The 22,229-nt window shown below is 45.1% G+C and overlaps 1 protein-coding gene across 1 annotated transcript; it reads right to left on the bottom strand.

Annotated features, from left to right (window-relative positions):
• Positions 1 to 3,919: 3,919 nt before the first annotated feature.
• LOC114634935 (cytochrome P450 4F6-like) lies at positions 3,920 to 21,506 on the bottom strand. The gene is made up of 13 exons (XM_028783557.1): positions 21,409 to 21,506; positions 20,898 to 21,096; positions 14,996 to 15,140; positions 12,967 to 13,020; positions 12,753 to 12,880; positions 10,977 to 11,098; positions 8,962 to 9,232; positions 8,569 to 8,635; positions 8,252 to 8,381; positions 5,691 to 5,824; positions 5,552 to 5,616; positions 5,300 to 5,382; positions 3,920 to 4,950 (listed from the first exon to the last, which is right to left on the bottom strand). The coding sequence occupies exons 2-13, from the start codon at positions 21,093 to 21,095 to the stop codon at positions 4,773 to 4,775; spliced, it is 1,575 nt and encodes a 524-aa protein (XP_028639390.1). The 5' UTR covers position 21,096; positions 21,409 to 21,506; the 3' UTR covers positions 3,920 to 4,772.
• Positions 21,507 to 22,229: the final 723 nt, after the last annotated feature.

Genomic DNA, 22,229 nt, shown 5'->3' with positions numbered 1-22,229 from the left:
TCGGGCATACCGGTAAAGGGATGTTTTGCTAAAGCAGACATGTAAAATAAGGTTTTCTTGAAGCAGACACAGGTGAAAGGATGTTTTGCTATAGCAGACACATTTAAAGAGCATGTGATATTTAGAAGAATGTAAGTATGACTCCAGAGCATTTGGTTGGCATTCTTCCTCTGCCTCTCTGTTCTTTCCTGACAATACACACGTATTGGTTCACCTTACACTGCATTGTTGAGCTTCACTGGTGGTGACTTAATAGAGAGAAACTCTCCAAAGAATTCATGAGGTTCCTACAACTTCCACGGTGGATGTGGGCAGGTGGACAGTGAGCCTCTTGGTTTCTTCTGGATTGGATTGCCCTTGGTGGTTCGTGTGTGGTGCTTACCGAGTGGACTGGACTAGAGCTGCTGATTCCTGGGTGATGTATACCAAGTAAACTGGTCTGCAGTTGCTGATTCGGGTTTGGTCTTTGCTAGTGGACTGGACTGAGAACAATGATGATTGAACTAGCCCTAAAGAACTATTTCTAAACAGGTCCACTCCCCAGTACACTGTAATAACCTTCCTCTTCCACTACATCTGTTCAGTAGTGCGCTAGAGGGGAGGTTGAACCCTTACTAAAGTAGACTGAGAAAAAATTATGCCTATACCTCTTATTTGTTAAATTTTATTCATGGGCAGACTGGTGAATCTCTGACCTATGATTCCAGCCCTATAACACTAACTGGTGTTCAGAGCACCAAAGGTGAAAGTGTGGTAGTAAAATTTCAGAGGGGAACAGGACTCCTTTGATAACTGGCCCACAGGACATCCACTGGCTTCATTCAGTTCATGTCCTGAGAACTTAATGAGGCTGATTCAAGTCAATGAACTGATTTGACTGACAGAAGAAACCTGAGGATGAGCTATAGTCAGGTTGTGCTATAGTTATTGCTCATTGCACTTGTCCAGGTCTCCTGTGAAAGAACAGTGTGCACAGGAAGACATGACAACATGCAGTGTGCACAGGAAGATATGACCTCGTGCAGTGTGCACAGAAAGACATGACAACATGCAGTGTGTACAGAAAGACATGACAACATGCAGTGTGTACAGAAAGACATGACCTTGTGCAGTGTGCACAGAAAGACATGACCTTGTGCAGTGTGCACAGAAAGACATGACAACATGCAGTGTGTATAGAAAGACATGACCTCGTGCAGTGTGCACAGAAAGCAGTGAGAGTTTGAAGTTGCAGACTAGGGAGGGGATGGTGAGGAGAAAACAGCTGTCATGCTCAGGTTAACCCATTAAAGAGAAGCCTCCTATCCTGACTGGGACAGTAGGGCAGGTGCCTTCAAGGCAAGCCCCTGTCCACTGCTGGCTGCATCTTGAAACAGTATGATTACATTTCAAGGATGAAGTCTGAACTGAGAATGCTGCCGAAGTGATTCCCTTCTGAAGAATGGTCACCTAGGGAACCATTTCCCCAGGACTAACTTTAAAGGCACACCGAGGCCATTGGAGGCAGCAGAACATTTCAACAATGTCACATAGTACTGCTTTGCAAGCATGAAAGATATGAGAGCAATGGGAGACTTGAATTCTTGCACCAGGCTACCAGAATGCCCCTGAAGCCAGGCAATGTGTCTCAGGACGGCCTTGACAGGCAGTGCATAGTGCTGAGAATTTGTATGCTTATTTGACATGGAGACCCCAGGATATTAGGAGATGCCAGGAGAATAAGATATCTACCATGAAATCCTTCACACACAAAGTGGAAGTACCTCACCCCCACCCACAAAGACCGCTTTGCTGCAACAAGTAGCAGAAGTGAAAAGGCAGCAAAGGATGCTGGGACAGTGATGGTTCCATCAAGAGCCCCAGATGCTGGATATGAAGCTACAGGGGTGTTTGTTGTACATTTCAGTCTTGCTTTTTTATTTTTTCTTTTCCTATTTTTCCTTTCTGTGCACACATTACTCTCTCTATTGGACTGGGATGTTTTTACTGCCCTGTGTATATTAGAAATACTTTAGTAGGTGGGTTTTTCATTTGTTGTTTGTTTCTTATAAGACTTCACATTAAGGGCCCCCCTCACATGTCTTAGGAAACTGTGGACTTGGGACTTTTGAGGAAGTGTTGGGATTATTTTAAATGATGACAGGTTTAGAAACTGAATGAATGCATTTTGCTTTAGATCAAAATTAGAGTTTGTAGAGCAAAGGTGGAATATTTGTAACCCCATTGTGCCCCTGCTGGAAGACTGGAGGTAGAGACAGGAGAATCTCTAGAGGTCTGATTCTCAACTTTCCTAATGCTGTGACACTTTAATACAGTTTCTCATATTCTGGTGACACCAATCATAAAATTTTTATTGCTACTTTATAACTGTAATTTTGCTACTGTTATGAATCATAATGTGTGTTTTCCAATGGTCTTAGGCATCTGTCAATGAGGTAACTGTCCACAGGTTGAGAGCCATGGCTCTAGATGCCCAAGGGCAGCAGAAGCTAAGAGAACCTGTCACAAAGTCAGTGGAATAGTGGAGATCAATTCAGATTGTCCTCTGACCTCCACACGCACACCTGAACACATTCACACCTGCATACATGCACACATGCACACATGTACACATGCACACATGAATGCATGAACAAACACTCTCAGACATATACAAAAGTATTAATGAGTTAAATACTTAAAATCACATCAGAACTCTCTGTAGCAATGGATACTCATATTAGAAAATTTTATGTGGGAAAAGAGAAAATAATAAAATGGTTCTGGGGAGCTGAGTCAGACGTTAAGACTATGTAGTACTTTTGCAGAAGACCCTAGCTTGATTCTCAGCAGGCTCATCAAGAGGTTCAAACTGTCCACTCCCTCTGCGCACATACAGAGGAAGGGAAAAAGGGAGGGAGAGGGAGGGAGGAAGAGGGAGAGAGAGAAGAGGGAGAGACAGACAGAGATATTTTGATTCTGTTTCTTTGGAGAATGTTGTCTGATTCAGGACAACACTAGTCCCACTCTCTCTGACTCAGTACAACATCCATAACTTCTTGGATAATGGAGTTTATGTCATAAAGTACAATTTCCTTTGTACTCCCACTGGAATGCACCCTCTTGGCTCCAGTATACACGTTAAAGTGAAGCCCAAGCAGGTCTGTGGAGACCACTATCTAAAAGAACACTCCAACATGAGAGTCAGCCATCTTAAAAAATGGCCCTTTCCCCCTGAGATGAGCTACCCTAGATAATAGTGACTAAGGTATAGAAATCCAGCGCTGATGAGCCCTGCCCAAAGTTTACATTCCTACATTTACAAGCAACAGAGGGGATAGCTCACAATATCCCTTAACACATGGTCAGCAAAGAGCATGTTTGACACTTGCTTTATGACAGAATGACAACATAGTCACCAGCAATGACGTTTGGGTCTTCAGACACACAGTCACGGGGCTCACTGCTGTAAACCCCTCATGAAAACTCATGTGTTTTCTCTCTCTCTCTCTCTCTCTCTCTCTCTCTCTCTCCCCCTCCCTCCCGCCCCCCCTCTCCCCCCTCCCTCCCCCCCCCCCCCCCACATACACACACACACCACTGAAAAGCTAAGAAGCAGGAGGGTGTGTAGCTCAGTGCTGGAGGACTTCCCTAACATGTGCAAGGCCTGGGCTTCAACCAGAGTGCTACCAAAAACCCAGACACTCTAAGAACAGAACACTAAAAATTTAAAAAAAAAAAAGTGTACATTTTTGCTCTAAAGTCATTTCTCAAGGCAAAGATATGTAAAATTCTACTGTTTAAGTTTTGAGACAAAGTCTCTCAATGCTGGCCTCAAATTTTCTATATAGCCAAGACTAGTCTTCAAGTCATGAAAATGTTTTAATGACTTCCTGTTAGGAGGAGGGAAATCAAATCCTAGAACAGACAGGACAGTTAAGTGTGTGTGTGTGTGTGTGTGTGTGTGTGTGTGTGTGGTGTGTGCACGCGTGTGAAAAGAGAGACACACGCAGACATGGTCATGAGGTGGCCAGAGGTTTATGTCAGGTGTCTCCATTCACCATGATCCACCTTATTTCCTGAGAATCTCTTACTGAACCTGGAGCTCTGATTCAGCAAGACTGGCTGGCCAGTGAGGACCCTCCTGTCCCCTTGCTGAGCCACCTCCCCAGCCCCAAGAGAAATGTGGGAACCTAAATGGACATCACCACACAGGAAGCCTGCAAATGTGCCCTCATTTTAAATTTAGGTTGCCTCAATGTCCTTAGACATCACAAGCTTTGGACATCATTTAACATCATTTGAAGGGCCCCAGGTTTCTCTCGTGGGAGACTGCTCTTCTTTTCTAATAAATATCCCTTCAGATATGACAGGCGCCATGGCCCACTTTCTAATTGCACCCCTCATGTGGTTAGGCCAGAGATTTGCTGCAAGTTAAAGGCCTGCCTGCTGTATCCACTAAAACCTGAGGCCCTTTCTCAAAACAAAAGAAAAAAAGAAAACTGCCTCAAATCTGCCAGGAAAGCTTGTATCTCTCCTGCTTAAACATGTGTAGTGCCTCCCTAACGCCGAAGGAATAAAGGCCGTTCTTGAGCTTGGGTGCAGATCTCATCAGTCTGCAGGCCCTGTGGGTCGCCCAGAAAGGCTCTTGGACTCAGACAGCAGCCCCAGGCTCTTTTCAGTCAGGCTACCGGAGTCTCTGTTGTCCTGCAGCGCCCCCTGCTGGCTCTCGGTGTGACTCCGCTTATTCTGGGCTCCACAGAGGAAAGTGACTGGGACAGTAGTAGGCTGGGTCACTGAGAGCTGGCGCTCAGCGGCTCCACCTGCAGCCACAGCCCGCCCTCCGCGCGCAGGATCAGCTCCGGCTTCCGGCGCGGCTCCTTGTCATCTGGCAGGACGCGGAAGCGCAGCAGTGTCAGCGCCAGCGCCACCTTCATCTCGTTCATGGCGAAAGTCTGTCCTATGCAGTTCCTGCGGAAGGATAGGGTGAGGACTCTTACTGCACTGAAACCTAACCACTCCCCAAGGTTTGAGCTTGACCTGGTCCCTGTTGCGCCTCGCCAGCCTGAAGAGCAGAAGATGCGCTGATGCTCCTGGGACATTGTGTTGTCATTCCCAAAGCGCTCTCAGAGTCTGTGCCCCAGATGGACAGGACAAGGCTCTGAGCACAGAGCCCAGCCTTTCACCTTCCAGCCCTGGATCTCTAGACCTCTTCACATACCCTGAGTAGAGGGCGGGAAGGAGACCCAGAACCTAACCATCCCAATTTCCCCTGTGCCCGCTGTCAGCCTCTCAATCACCCCAAACCCTCTCGCCTCACCTGGGCCCAGCAGAAAAGGGAATAAAAGCCAGCGGAGACCTCTTCTGTGGGTTTTCTGGGTCGAAGCGGAAGGGGTCATAGACCTGCAGGTCAACCAAAACTAGACTTATGTATGGGTCGCATCTCTATACACACCCAGCCAGTCCCAGAAAAGACAGATATGGAGACAGAAGAGTGACAAATCTGGTTTTCCAGGTAAGGGCCACCCCTTTTCCCCGGGGTTCCAAAATTAGAGAGTGGGAGGGGTCACACCTCAGGGTCTGGCCAGACTGAAGGGTTGTGATGAACACCAAAGATGCTGATAATACAGTCGTTTCCTTTTGGACAACAAAAAGAAGTCAGTGCTGTCTCTGGGGACCACCAGGAGCCCATCTCCTCATACAGTCCACACCTTTGGGGATGACCCGGCCATCTGGGAGCACAATGTCCTGGGTGCAGCATCGGGAGATGACCGTGACTGGGGGGTGCAGCCGCAGACTCTCCTTGATGCACATGGTCAGGAAGGGCAGCTGGGCCAGGTCGTCCCTAAGGAACACATCACATAATTATCCAGGAGTAAAAAACAAAGCCCTAGCCTGCTAGAATGCTTGTAATTATAAGGCTAGTACCCATGTTTGACGACCTGAATTCAGTAGCCAGACCACACAAGGTGTTAAGAGAGAACCAACTCCTATCCAAGAGTTGTTGTCTTCTAACCTCCATGGACTTCATGTACACACACACACACACACACACAAGCATATACACACAAGCACACATGTACATATACACACACACCTGTTAATGCATAAACAGTACTGGCCAGCCTCACTGTCGCTTGCTGAAACTCTTACTGTTTCACTGTGATTATGAGTCCAGAAACAAAGTTAATTTAAGATAAATCAAAATTATTTGTTCATTAGTGTGTGTGTGTGTGTGTGTGTGTGTGCGTGTGTTGTGTAAGCCAGAGGTCACCCTTGGGCATCTTTCTCTATCCCTCTACATTTTCTGTTTAGAGACAGTGTCTCTCACTGAACATGAGAACTGCATATTTTGGTTAGACTGGCTGGTTAGCACGATCCCATCTCCTGTCCCACTGTGTTCCAGTGCTGGTGTAGCCTTTCACATGGATTCTGGGAACTCAAACTGAAGTTCTCATGCTATCAGCAAGTACATTACCCACTAAGCCATTACCCCAGCCATGTTTTATGGGTTTTACTTTGTTTTGACATAATGTATCACTATGTAGCCTTGGCTAGCCCAGAACTCCCTGTAAACCAGGCTGGCCTCAAACTCAGAGCTCCACTTACCTATGCCTCCCAAATGTTGGACTTAAAAGCTTGTACCACCATACCTGGATATGTGCTGGTTTTGTTTTTGTCAACAAGGTCTCATGTAGCCCATGCTGAGCTTGAACTCCCTATATAGGCAAGGATGGTTTATGCCTCCACCTCACGGGTCCTGAGAGAACAGGAGTGAGCCACCAAGCTTAACTCTGAATCAAAGATTAAAGCATTAGAAAATCAAAACAAAAAATAGTGGAGAAATTAGCTTGATATTAATATTTTAGGTATTAACATTTTAGAAATATTTCTTTAAAAAAACATACTTATCAAAATATACCATTACCAAAAACAAAGAGGATATCTTTAACTGTTCTCATTTATTTTCATGAGAGACCTTTAAAAATTAAATGGAGGCACTCAGTCTCAGAAGGTAGAGCAAGAGGATCAACATTTCAAGACCAACTTAGGCTATCCACTGAGTTGGAAGCCAGCCTGAGCTTAGGAAGACTGTCTTAGCAAGATTAGTAAGAGTGCTCACCACTATTCTAGAGGACCCGACTCCACTTCCTGGTACCCACAGAGAGCAGCTCATAACCAGCTGTTACTCTAGCTTCAGGGCATCTGAAACCTTTTGGCTTTCAAAGGCACTCACACTCATGTGTACAAAGCCATTACCCACACACAGACAGAAATAAAAGTCAATCTTTTTAAAAGTGAGTAAGTTAAAAATAAATGTCTGTTTGCTCTGACTAGGATGGGATTTCCCACTATTTAAAACACTGGACCTATCAAATTCACTATTACAGCTACCATTTCCAAGATTTGTCACGTCTTTGTGTGAGAAGAAATGTGCAGCACGTGTTGTTAACCACACCTGAGCGCCACTGACTGCAATTCCGTACCCACTTCGCAGTCTCCATCTGCTCCACTCCTTACCAGACTGACTAAAGAGAATAAAAAAAAAACAACAACAAAGTCCAAATGGAATGCCATAAGTGACATCTTTGTGACAGAACACCAGAAGTTCTTTAAATTCCAAAAGCTTGAACTTAAAGACCAGAAGGAAGAGGCAGTATGTTATTCACAAAAATGAAGAATTGTGTGATCACAATAGCATTCAAAAAGTCATTCCCGGACCTCTAGGATCCTCTTTGTCTGTTATCATGAGTGTGTGTGTGTGTGTGTGTGTGTGTGTGTGTGTGTGTGTGTAAATCCTGCAAGCAACAAGCAAAGGATACATACCCAAGAGAAAAGTAGACAGAGGACATGATCTAGGAATTCACAGGGGTCTGCCAGTAGAGATTTAAGAAACAATGTCCTGGCTTGTCAGGTAATCCCAGGAGGTGACACAGGAGAGGAGGATGCCGAGTTCGGGGCCAGCTTGAAGCACATAACTAGACCAAAAATATCAAAAGTAGGGCCAGGTGGGTGGCTCCTCAGGTAAAGAGACTTGCTGCTGATTCTGACAAGCCAAGTTCAGTCCCTAGAACCCACATGGTAGAAAGAGAGAACCAATTCCTGAAAGTCCCTCTGACTTCCACATGTGTACTTGACATATGCACACCCCCAACCAAATGCACACACACAAATAGATAAGCAAATAGAAAAATAAACAAATCTTATTTTATAAATCAGAAATAGCAGCTACCATTCCAGCTCACAGCTCTATTCATGGCACTGGGCTCACCACTCAATCTCCTCAGGCTCTCGGTCCCTCAGGAGCTCCCGCACCTCCTGCCGGCAGCGCTCCTGGTATTCTGGGTGCTTCGCCAGGTTGTACAGGATCCAGGAGAGTGCACTGGCCGTGGTGTCATGGCCTGGGAGACAGATAGGAAGGTCTGAGTGTAAACAGTAAACAGATCAGAGTAAACAGTACTCGGGCATCAATGTCCCCAAGCAAAGCAGTGGATAGGTAGAATGGAAGATCTGTTGTCTCCCCAAAATATACTTGATTGGAATTGATAGACCCTTGCCCCCACTGTAGCCCTACACAGGGACCCTCACCTCCAAACATGAAGGTGTCAGCCTCTGCTCGGATGTCCTCATCCGACAGTTCCTTTCCATGTTCATCCTAGAGACAAAAACCAGGACCCTCAACTCATTCCATGTCTTAGAACTCCTGATGCTGATCTGAGACAGGCTTTGATATCCATTGGGCACACCGGATATCTTTCCTATCTTCTCCAGAGCCTGTCCCTGCAGTTTCCTCCTCAGTTTCCTGTTGTTTGCTCCTTCATACAGTGTTCAACAGAGTCACCTCTAACACGTCTCTTTATCCTGCCCTTAGTTACTGTAAATACCACCTATGGCTTTCTCTCAATCAGGTTTAAGTTCTATCTAACATTTAATGTCAAGGGTCTCAGTTAAGTTCTCAGTTTGGACCCCACACGAGCCCACCTTGGCCAGCAAGAGCACATCGATGAAATCCAAAGTCTTAGACTTAGTCTTGGACTTCAGGAACTCATCAATGCTTTGCCTGGAGAGGGTGCGACGTCTCTCTCTGATGACAGCATCTGTGAAGTTGTGCACCAGGTCACAGGCCTTGCGGAAGCGCCGCCCATCAGCAGTTAGGTAGTACAGGAAGTCCACATACAGGAAGGGCTGGTGGTGCCGTTTCACTATGAGGGAGCTCAGCTCCTGAATAGCAGCAATGTATTCACTGGGAGACCTGCAAGGCAGGCGGAAAGAAGGAACATGACATACATGAAACCTCAGAGAAGTTCCATCCAGAGTTCCAGGACCAGGATTTATCCAGAAAAGGGATCAGGCCAAGCAAACGTCTCTCTCCTTCCTGCTTCCCATGCCTTGTGCCCCAGGATCAGAAGGTAGATATGGTACTCTTCCTATCTCCCCAACTCAGCATCTGTTCCATCTTTTCTTTCCTGATTTCTTACAACTCTGTCCTGTTTTCTGTATCAAGTTCCTATTCTCCTTCAGGTCCCTTGCATCCTGTGACTACATGACACTCTTATACTGAGTCAGTTGTCCAATCTCAGCCATGACTATGACTCCCAGTTGGAAAACTGAGAATGGAGTTCATGCCCTTCTTGCTAGGTATACAACACCCTTAAGATCTGCACACTAGCTGGACATGGTGACTTGTGACTGCATTCCTAACAATTGGACAATGGAGGCAGAAGGGTCATGAGTTCAAATCTAGCCTGAAGTACCTACTCAATTACAAACTAGCCTAGACAACATAGTAAAATACCTTTAAGGAATGAAGGAGAGAAGGAAGGAAGAAAGGAAAGAAGGAAGGAAGGAAGGAAAGAAGGAAGGAGAGAAAGAAAGAAAGAAAGAAAGAAAGAAAGAAAGAAAGAAAGAAAGAAAGAGAGAGAGAGAAAGAAAGAAAGAGAGAGAGAAAGAAAGAAGGAAGGAAAAAAAGAAGGAAGGAAGATAGTTTGAGAAGTGTGTCCTAGCGGCTCATGTATTGAAACATTTGGTCCCCAGTTGATGACACTTCTGAGGAGCTGATAGAACATTTAGGATTCGAGCTTTGTTGGAGGAGTGGACTTTGAGAATGTACTTCCACTTCCAGTTTATGTTCTCTGCTTTCTGGGTGTAGTTCAAATGCGATCGGGTAGCTTCCTGCTTCAGCCACCAGCTACCAAGCCTTCCTTGCCATTTGGGACTTCACCTTTAGAACTGTAATCCAAAATACACAGTTCCTGGTATAAGATCACAGTATTTCATCACAGCAACAGAAACGTAACTAATACAGAAAGGCAACGGTGGTGCACTGTTTAACTCCATGTTAGAGAGAGAAAGAGGGAAGCACTTAACTTACTTTGATTACTAATCTTGGTTATCAGCTTAGATTAAATAAATCATACCTTTTTCGGTATGTTTGTGTGTGTGTTTCTTGTATGTACATGTTCTTGCAGTTGTCTTATGTACATGTAATGGTTATATGTGTGACTATACATGCAGAGTATTGCCTATAGCCCAGACATCTCTCAGAGGTACAGCAGGAGTGAGGCTGCTCCTTACCCAAATCAGGCTTGAGCCTACTCAAACTCCATAGAGACAAAGACTACATTATGATAAAGCCAGTTAAACTTCTGTTTCGCAGGCTTCTCAGAAATCATGTGACCAGCAGTCTGCTAATCTAGCTGATATGATTGAAAGGTCCCTGCCCCTGCTGCAACACTTCCTCCCTTGTCTTTTTTCCTCCCCGCCCCCTGACTTAAGCTATATAAGCTAGGCCTACTATCTCAATAAATGAGTTGTTCTTGGAAACAGCCTCCCAGGTCATTCATACCAGCCATACTCACCACTGCTGAAGATCCTTAGCATCCTGAGCCATAAGGTGCTGGGGCACTATGGCTGACAGGGAGTAGGGGACCCACACCTTCCCAACCTCCTGCTCCTTTCATCCATGCTCAGATTCCCAGGCAAAGACTGTGACTCACTCCTGACAGTTGCTGTCAAAGCTGAAGACACATTTCTGCAGACTGTTCAAGGTCATCAGGCTGATGTGTTCAAACATGTCCAGTTGGGCACTGCCCTTGGTGGTCAGACACTGCCACTTGGCCTGGCCAGAGAAGGGAGCAGAGCTAGGCCTTGGCTCCTGAGCTCCTGGCCAACTCCACACACACACACACACACACGCACACGCACACGCACACGCACACGCACACGCACACGCACACGCACACACCACAACACATATACACCCCCTGGGGCCTCTGTCCCAGGCCTTACAGAATAGGCCAGACTTAGGAAGAACACAAGGCTGGGAGTCAGACACTTTGAGTTCATGTCTAACTTCTGTATGCTCTTCGGTCAGAGCATTTCCCTCTCCTAGTTCCCACTTGGGAAACCTTCAGCAACAATTCATCTTATTGTTTTAAAAACAAAAATCCTAGCCATTCAAATTTTACCAATGAAGATTCAGGAGCCAGACACTATTAGCTAGTTCAGACAGAAAGAGAAAACACCCAGCTGAACTTCCTACCTCCCAGAAGGAAAAACAGGACTTCTTCCACACTGTCTTAAATATCTTCAACTCAACGTCCCTCCTGCCTACTTCCTCGTGTTCACGCTCTCTCAGCTGGATGCTTTCTCTGCCTATTATCTATCATTGACTTTATTTATCTCTTGTTTACAGAAAGCCCTTGGGTTAAAGGTGTGGGCTAAGGTTGGGTTACAACTTACTTGTTTACAATAAACTGAAATCTCTTAGATAAAAAGTATTCACTAGAGCTGAACCACACCACAAGGTTTTTCCGGCTCACAGTCTTAGGGATCAAATATCCTGAACCATCTTTTGACCTCATCTGCTGCCCCGTAAGCTGTACTTCAGTGGCTGCTCCACCACTCACACTGTCCTATGGCTGGTGAACTTGGATGAGCTCCCTGAACTCAGTGACTCCCAGTTTCATCATCCGTAATGTAACTGCCATCGCCATTTGTACCTCATGGCAGTGGGAAAATTACAAGAGACAACAACATAGATCATGGAAGTGGCATAGTATTTCTATTTCATAGTAGCTACTCAATGAATGTTAATTGGTATATGGCTACAGAAATTACCCCATATGGGGCTGTAGAGGTGGCATATGCAAGAGCATTTGTTGCTCTTACAGAGGACCCAGGCTTTACTCCATTAGCTACATAGTGACTCACAACTGTCTGTAACTCCAGTTACAGGAGATCCAGTGCCTTCTTCTGGATTCTACAAGCACATAGTCATATATGCAGGCAAAATTTCAATACACATACAACAACATATATACATATCCACATTTGTATATATATGTGTGTGTTTGCATATATATATATACACATATATACATATACATATACATATACATATACATATATATATATATATATATATACACATAGAGAGAGAGAGAGGAGGAGAGAAAGGTGATATGACTAAATATAGTCATACATGCAAGCAAAATTCCCATATACATACAACAAATATATATCCAGGCAATAGTGGCAAATGCCTTTAATGCTAGCACTCAGAAGGCAGAGGCAAACAAATTTCTGTGAGTTTGAGACTACAGAGTAAAATCCAGGACAGCCACAGCTACACAGAGAAACCCTGTCTCAAAAACCTATCTCAAATATATCTATATGTAATTTTATATTTTTATATATAATTTTATATTAACATATATAATTTTAGTGTTAAAAAGAAATTATCTTATACAAACACATAGACCCACACTTACATGCATGATGTTCACACTCTGGTTAAAAATCTTCACATAGGGCTTCAGGATGTCAAAGTGGAAGGCAGGTGTCAGCAGGCGTCGATGGTGACTCCACTTCTCACCAGCACTCACCAACAGCCCATCCCCTGGGAGGGCAGTGATGGCAGTGGGCAAGGGTGGCACCTTCCCCTGGCCCAAAAAGGTATCTCCTGCCCCTGATCTTGGTACTTACCCAGCCAGGGCTTTAGGAAGCCATAGAAAATCATTTCCTTGGGGGCCACCACAGCTGCCATGAGAGAGGACAGTCAGGGGCCATGGAAAGGTTAAAGATGAACTTCAGGAGTTGGTGGAGATCCCCAGCCCCAAACCAGGGTTGTGCACTTCCCCTCCAAGCACAGCAAGGCAGGAAGGGGACAGGGACAAAGGAAGAAGGGGAGGGGAGGAGGTGAGGCAGGACCAGACCAGGCTACAGCAGCCAGGAGAGCAAAGGTCAGCCTGACAGAGCACAACATGCCTCAGCATGCCTTCACATGGCTGCTACATCGTCCATCATGTCTTCCACATCTAAATGCCACACCCTAAATAGAGACCTTTAACATAGGACACACTGTCTATTACAGCTCTCTGACATGTCCTGACATGCCCTGCACATAAGACATGGACATAGTTATGAGCACAACACATATGACCATCCCTGACATGACACAATATGATCTGACATGGGCATACAACAGTGCCCTTCAGATAACTCCAGATACGATTTAAATATGACCCGTTCATGGGTCTTGAATGTAACCTAGACATGCCCAAGAATCACCACGTATCCTCTTTTACACGTGCAAAGCATTAAGTATTTAGAGTTTAGGGCTCCCCCATCCTCAGAGACCACAGGGTGCTGCCCCATGTGTTCCCCTTGACGGGCTGCCACTACCCCCTCCAGCCACCAAGCAGCTTCAAGACCAAGCAGACAGAGCTGACACATCAGATCTTTTGAGGTAGTCACCCTCTCTCTTCCCTAAATCACTTTTCAGCTTAAAGTCCTAAGAAGGGGCCGAAGGTGTAAGACACTGAACCAAGATGGGTGGAGTCCTTGGTGTGTTGTGTGCCTCTTTCAGCCTCAGTTTCCTGAACTCCAAACCTTTCTGTTCTGTTCAGTTCTGGTCTATCTGTCTACTTCAGAACTGTGATAGAAGGGACGTCATAACCTCAGCTCCTGTTAACAATCTCTTGAGAAATGTCCCAATAAATTGATCTGATTATTCATTTGAATGACCCCAAAGAAATATGAGTGATTGTAATAATGTTTGGCCATGCTATATTCTGGTCCTATGACACAGTAGTCATTACATTGGTTTGCTTGTTTGTGTATTTGTTTACTTGTGAAAAGATAAATTTGTAGACCAGTTGGCCTTGAATGCACAGAAATCTGCCTGTCTCTGCCTCTGTACTTGTAGCCTTAAGGGAGTGCACACTACACCCAGCAGATCTCCACAGTTTTATTCTAGCTCATTACTTGAGCTATTTGGCCAAGGATCACAAAATAAAGATTGTACCTTAAGTACACAAATGACTTTCATCTTCTAGCCTTTTGCTTTCATTTCAGAAAGAGCCATGAAGATACACATGTCCATTTTGACTTTGCTTCTGTTTAAGTATGCCCTCTGATTTGATGTACTGGTTATTTGTCATTTTATGTCTAAAATGTTATGAGATGATCAAGTCATAGTGGTGGATGAAGAATCTGTCCTATCGCCCACATGAGGCAAAGGTAAGGGATTCCTAACTAACTAACTGGAACCACAGGAAATGTTTTCCCCACACAAGACTGAAGCCATCCCAGAGGAGGAAGGAAATAAGAGAGAATGGCTCAAGCAGCATTTCTCAGACCTGGATCCAGCTGTGCTTGAAGAACATTCTCCCTGGATTTGTCTACCTACAGATTTCTTTAATTTTTTTCAGTGCCTAGAAATACGGCCTAAGGCCTTGTATGTGGCAGACAAATGCCTCACCACATAGCTACACCCCATGCCAGTAGGTTTTCTTTCTTTGCTAAGACCACACTGGGTTGAGTTTCCATCATTCACAATTGAACAGACCACTGTTCCAGAGAAATCAGAAACTTTGTCCCAGGGTCAGTCAGGTTAGTGGCAGCAGCTTCTATCAGGCATGGCTCCATCCTTCCCTGCCCAGCCTGACCTGTGCAGGGATAGGAAGAAATGGGAGAAAAGGAAGGGAACAGACAGTGATCCTTGGAGAAATACCTGGGGCCTGGAGTATGGGGCCAATAAACTTGGGGTGGATGAGTCTCAGGATGGGGTAGAAGGCCCCAATCCAACAGAGGTGGACATCATGGAATTGGTGGCTCATTTCAGTCAACAACCGCAGGCCTTCCTCGTTGTTTTTGACCTTGAGATGGAGAAGGTTGAGGTTCACCCTGAGAGGGTGCCTCAGAGGCTCCCACTCTCTTTTCAATCAAATTTCATACCACTCCAACTCTTCTGATTGGCTCATTTAACTCTTGCTGAATCAATGTGGATTAAACTGTGCACATCATTTTTTATATTCATGTATGTATTTACATATCTCTCTGAAGCCTATTCTCCTATCTGCTTTTAAGAGTTATTGATTTATTATTTGTATATGTGTGTGCCAACATATTTTATGCAGATGCTTATGGAGGCCAGAACAAAGTGTTGGGTCCCCTGGAAGTGCAGTTCCAGGTAGTTGTCAGTTGCCTGGTGTGGGTGCTAGGTACTGAAGTCAGGTTCTTTGCAAAAGCAGCAAGTGTTCTTTTTTTTTTTAAAGATTTATTTATTTTATTTATGAGTACACTGTAGCTGTCTTCAGACACACCAGAAGAGGGCATCAAATCTCATTACAGATGGTTGTGAGCCACCATGTGGTTGCTGGGATTTGAACTCAGGACCTCTGGAAGAGCAGTCAGTGCTCTTAACCACTGAGCCATCTCTCCAGCCCCCCAGCAAGTGTTCTTAACCACTGAGCCATCTCTCCAACCTATTTCCTGGATGGATGGATGGATGGATGGATGGATGGATGGATAAACAGTTGTTGGATGGATAGATAATTGATTGATGATAAATATGAATATACAAATGATTTATAAATGTGATACTTAATAGATAAGTAAATGGCACAGAGATACATAATAGATAAATGATAGAGGTAAAATATATTAGATATTAAATAAAAGTGTGAGTGTATCTGTATATCCATTTCTCCACAAATTATCTGTTCCATTGTTTCTCTCTGTCTATCATTCTCTGTCCTTATCTCTCTTGCTCTCCCTCTCTTCTTCTGATCTCTTCCTCTGTATACTTCTCCATGTGTCTTTATCAGATACTTTGCATCTGGTTCTTCTGATATCTGCCCTCCTCTCTCCTTACCACTCATGTGAACTCAGGGAATTTTACTCCATCATTGGTCAAGTTTCTCTGCAGCTTTGAAGCAAGGGATGCTTCAAGACACCTACAGTGTTGTCCCCGGATGAGAAGAGAATGGATGGCCAATTTAGGAGCTGGATCCTCATGTAAGGAAGAAGCCTTGGGAAAGAGAGAAGAGGAGCAGGGAAGACAACAGGCTATCCAGTATGGAAAGTTCAGGGAAGGAGGACCTAGAAGTGAACACAGAGTGGCCACAGGGAAATCAGGGGTGAGCAGTGAAGATATCATCCTCGAACAATAAGAAGAGATTCTGGAGAGGATGATAGAGGCTGAACAGCAGACAGCTGTGGAGAGATCCAAAGGTGACAGAAATGAGGAACAGGCAGTGAAAGGGACAATGAAAAAAAATGTCTGTGAGGCTATGGAAGGACAAGCAGGCTGGGGCTTAGTACAGAAGAGCGATGTTGGGGATGGATGGACAGGTTTACATGACACCAAACAGTCCATCATTACTGTGATCCAAGTCATCAGAAAACATGGATGGTTGAATTCATCCAAGTTGTTTTCCAAATGACTGTCAAGGAAAATCCAATTGACAGGAACTTTAGACTGAATCCTGAAGAGAATCTAAGCTAGATGTGCTCAAGAAACTGAGATGGTTACTTGATTTCAGATTTGGCAGAATATGAAATTAACTAAGATTTATATCCCTGGAAGAGTTTGTAGAAGGGTTTGTTTCCAGGAAGAATTAACTGAGAGTCTGCCTCAGAGAGGGAAACACTCTCCAGCAACCACCCAAGATATGAAAAGGTCCAAAGAGTGGGGGAAAATGACTTAACTCACCTTGCTGGTGAGTGAGTCTATCCTTCATTAATATCAGACTGCAGCTTTTTGACCTTCAGTATTTACTGAAGAGCAGCAAATTTCCCTGCATCCTTAAAGCCTTCATCAGTAGATTTAGACAGTGAGGCACCTCTATTTGTGAACTGTGAAGCTACTAGGCTCTCAACCTAGTGTGCAGACAACCATTGTCAACTTACCCAGCTCCTACTACCTGAGAGTCATCCCAGTAAGTTCCTTTTAGAATATAAATACTTTGTATTGAGTCTGATCCTGCAGAGATCCTTGACTAATGCAGATTGTGCTGCCAGGAGTGGTTCTAAAGAAAGGGAATTATAAGGATATTTCTGTCTAGTGGGTTATTGGAATCTGACACTAACTGCAATTCGACAAAACCTAAAGCTGATGTAGTGGTTTTAATGAGAAATGTCCCATATACGTTCATTTATTGGAACACTAGATCACCAGCAGGTGGTGCTGTTTGAGGAAGTTATGGGAGGTGGAGCCTTGCAGAAGGAAGTACATCACCAGAAGCAGGGTTTATAACCTTTCCCCCCCACCCCCCCCCTCTCTCCCTCTCTCTCTTTCTCTCTCGTTCTGAAAAGGTGCACAACACTCCTAAATAACTTGTGGTTTCTGTTCCATATAACAAGAGGTCGGGTACCAGACCTCTAGTTAATGAAAGCACAGCAAAGTATAAGTATATATTTCAGTAAGTAAAATGCTCTGTCCATTCCATGATGGGAGTGGTCTAGTTAATGGCTGGTCTCTCCAAGGAATGGTGTCATATTGGAGGCTAAAGAAGATTCCAAAATGACTATGGTTCCTACTCCTGTTACAACACCTTCTGTTCCTAACCATGTACCTACAGTCTCATAAAGTGTGCCCTAAGATCTGTTAAACAGAAGATTAGTCATTTACAAATGTTTCCACATGATATACAGGCACCACCCAAAAAAGAGCAGGTACAAGTTAACAGCTTTTCTCCGACAATCCTAAAGGACGCTAGTGAAAGAAAATCTTCACAAGTGTGTATAGTCATGCTTTAGCTTGGAAAAAGGAGACAATCAACTCTGCAATTATATACTGCTTCTTGGTCAAATGGTTTGGCTGCATGGCGGGGTTGTTAAAAGGGGTGTGATTAAAAAACTGGAAAGACATTTTGGGAAAGGGAATGTGGTAGAACTCTACAGATTGGATGTGAAGATATTTGTGTCCTATGTAACTACTCAGCAAAAGGTGATCTCAGCAGAGGTAGAGTCAGTAACCAAGTAGATAGGATACTTGTACTGTGGATTGTAGTTAATATCTTTCCCCAGCTATCCCTGCCATTGACCCGTGTGTCTATGACCAAAGTGGCCAAGGTGGCAGGGATGGAAGTTAACCATGGGCTCAACAACAGGTTTCCGCTAACCAAGGCTCATCTACTTATGGCTACCATTGAGTGCCATTTGTGCCACCAATAGAGACAAACATTGAGCCTTCAATATGACATCATTCCCTGGGAAGACAAGCCAGTGACCTGAGGCAGGTTGACTACCTTAGACCACCCCCATCATGGAATGAACATGCATTTTCTTACTGAAATATAAACTTATTCTACTTGTGAATTTGCCTTTCCTGCATGTAACGTTTTTGACAAAACTATTGTCTATTCATTTACAGAATTCTTTATCGACCATCATGGCATCCCACATAATTTTGCTGCTAATGAAGGGACACTGAAGTGAGGCTCATGTTTGTGGAAGGGTCTTACCATCTCCCATCATCCTAAAGCAGATGGCTTGAAAGATGATGGCCTTTGAAGAGGACATCTACAGTGTCAATTGGTAGAAATAACTCAGACAGCTGGACAAGTTTTCCAGAAGGCTATATATGCTCTTAGTCTGTGTACAATACATGGCACTGTTTCTCCTATAACCAGGATTTATAGTTCAAAACTTAGGCAAGAGGTGGAAATGAGAAGGGTGCTTTGTCTAATCACCTCTAGGGACCCACTAGCAAAATTTTCCTTTCTTGTTCACACAAACTTATGCTCTGCTGACTTGCAAGACTTGGTTCTAAATGGGAAGCTGCTTCTTCAAAGAGATAAAACCTCCATTGAGTCAGAAGCTAAGCCTTCCCTTCAGCCATCTTAGATTCATTCTTCCTTTGAATCAACAGGCTAAGTGATGTGTTATTGTGTTATCAGGGGTAACTGATCCAAAAGCCCAGAGGAAAAGTGGGCTGCTTCTCCACAACAGAAGGAAGATTTTGTGTCCAAATTAGGTCAAAGTTGAGCACTCTGTTTTCCTCTGTGGTGTTGAGATGAAACACTTCATCCACATAGAGTGCAGGAGTTCTTTCAGGGCCTCTCTTGTTACCATGTTCTGTGGTAAAGGTCAGTGGGCATTGCCTTCTGGCAGGGAGCCAAGATATAAAGTCTGAGGTAAAACCTGCTGCTTGGGCCCCGGGCCTTCACTTTCTTACAGTGAATATGTCTCTTCATCAGAACTCAGCTTCTGATGGGAGATCAGAAACTCTCCATGATTCTTCCAGGTCTTTGGCAACAGGTTAGAACAACTGAAGCACCCATCTTCACGGTCTAAGAAACTACTGGGTCCCCAGCCTCGCCAACATGCAGAGAGCCATAACTGAAGTCCCCAGCCCACTGGTTGTACACCATTCTAATAACAGAATGATAGGATGTCTTTGGTTCTGTTAATCTGGAAAACTCTGCCTAATACAGAGTAATAGGAAGGAAGTTCCTGGACTGAGAGAGAGAAAAAGAGGAGGTCCTGAGAAGATATGAGAGGAGAGAAGGCCAACAGGAAAGCTAGACGAAAAGAGGGGTGTGGAGAGAAAGCAGCTTGTGAATCCAGGCCACTAGAGATAGTACCCTTACAGGTGACACTGAAGTGCCAAATGTGGCTCTGGTGGTAGGAAGGCATGGCTGGGCACTGGATCTGAGTAAGAAGCCTTTTCAGGATGTATAGCCATTATAGAAGAGGCCACAGTGGTGCCCTCTAGAAAAAAAAAACAGGAAAAGAGGCTGGCCTAGTGATGGAACCCTTCATTTCCTAGGGAGCACTAGACATTCAGGGTTTCATCTCAACACCACAGAGGAAAACAGAGTGCTCAACTTTGACCTAACTCAGACAAAGGAGTCCTCTGACACATTTTAAGGATGAAGAGCTAGATAAGAAAGGACTGGGAGTGGCAGGGCTGGAGACATGCTTCAGAGCTTAAGAGTGTTTGTTGATCTTGGAGAGGTACCTGGTTTTGATTTTTAGGGCATACAAGGTGGCTCACAACCACCTGTAACTCCAGCCTGAGGGGATCCAATGTCTTCTTATGACCTCTTTGAGCGACAGGCACACGCATAGTACACAAGCATATATGTTGGCAAGACACACACACACAATTTAAAAAAAAAAGGCCTACAGAATTGGAGAGGAGAGGTCGCATCTTCTGCCGTTTAGTGTCCTTGTCCCCTCAAGAGGTACAGACACTGGCCTGAGGCCAACAGAGATGGGCTAGGAAAGGAGCATACCCCATTTATTCCACTAGAAAGCCTCAAATCCAACAATGGAAAGTGAATTGTGGGCGGGGGGACGTGCTCTGCTCTCTGCAACCTGTCCTGGGTTGGGGGGTGGGGGGCCTCTAACAACATAGCACAGGACTGAACAGATAGGAAAAGACCTCAAAACATGAGTTCTGATAAGAATGTGATCGGAAGTTAGGTGGGAACAAGAAAAGGCAAAAAAGAAAAAAGCCTCAAAAAGTGGCGAAATCTTCTGGGTATGTGAATAGATAGCCTCCCTCACGTCTCCGCTGTTGTAGGCCCTGGCCCTCTCATGACTCCCAGATTCCTAAGAGCCTTTCCTGACCCTTTGAGAACACATTCATCCTGACACTCCAGATCCACCGCTGCCACACTCACCATGCTCATGTGACCCCAAAACCAGTGTCGGAAAGGAGGCTGAGGGAAACAGCGGAGTCGGCAGTAGTTGTCATATAAGGCACAGATCCAGGTCAGAACTCGAGTCAGGAACAAGGAGGTCCCAACCAGCAGCAGAAGCTGCCATAGGGAGACAGCCACGGGCCCCAGTCCCAGCCAGGACAGGCTCAGCTGTAGCATCCTGCAAGAAAGACGACCAGAAGTGAGATTCTGAGGCCCAGAAAACAGAGGTGGACCTCCAGGGTCACTGGACAGGGATAGTGGCTTAGAAGACTAGAACACGACGAGGAAAAGGGACACCCAGGGCTATGCAGGGGAGAGACAGAAACAGGCAGGAGAGAGACAGACGAGAACTGTCTGTACTGGCCCAGACTGAAGCACAAGGAAGTAGAGTAGTAACTAGGAGATCACCAGGCCTCCAGAGCCACCCCAGCTGTAGACAGAGTTTTCACTGTTCAGTCAGGGCCTTCCGTGTGTCCCCCAAGTCTGGCACCTTTTCTCCGGAGTAAAGAGTCCCAGAAATGTTTTGATCCTGGCTACCGACTGTGCAGGATGAGCTGGGCTGAGCCAATCCCTCCGTGGCCCAGCCGCTCCTCCTAGCCTGGGCAGGATGCCAAAATGAGGGGGCGGGGCCAACCCGAAGCAGTTAGAGCCAATCCAAGGTCACAGGCCCAGACAAGCAAGGAATCCTCAGGATTCAATGTCTTCTATCTGAACCAGAACAAAGGCGTCTAGAGACCCAAAGTTTACAATCTCTTCCGTTCTCCCCAGGCTCCGCAGGTCCTCTGCACAGCAAGCTAGAGGGCAGCAGGCAGTGTTTTCCAGCGCGAGATGGAGAGGCTCGGAGCCTCTGCCTACCAGCTGCACAGCCTGACAGAATTCAAGTTCTCCCTCCAAGTAATCCAGGTTCTGAGTGGAGACAAGACTTCCAGAAACAAAGAATCCAGCCATGCTGGAACCGATCAGAGTCTGAAGATTAAAACTCCCAGCTAAGGAGCTAGAGTTCAGATAGGAAGTAGGTGGGAGGAGTCAAGCTGAGAGACCCCAGGCCTTGTGGGGAGATTCAGGCAAGCTAGGAGAGAACTAGGGTGTGGGCTCTGTCATGTTGAGAGCTCCAAAAGAAAAGCACTATTCATATATAAAGGCAGGCCATCTGAATGACACTATTATTCATTCAACTGAAAGAGTAAAAGCCAGAGGATGTGCAGTGATGAATTTCAAGTTGTAAAAGATAACTATAACTGCCAACCCAGACTGCTGCATCCAGTAAAGCTATCTGTCTTAAAGGACAGAAATTTTTTAAACTATCCACTG

This window comes from Grammomys surdaster, unplaced genomic scaffold, assembly GCF_004785775.1.
Source record: "Grammomys surdaster isolate TR1022 unplaced genomic scaffold, NIH_TR_1.0 1149, whole genome shotgun sequence".
Taxonomy (NCBI): Eukaryota; Metazoa; Chordata; class Mammalia; order Rodentia; family Muridae; genus Grammomys; species Grammomys surdaster.
The sequence above is the reverse complement of the archived record's forward strand: the minus strand, read 5'-3'. Positions and strand labels throughout refer to the sequence as shown.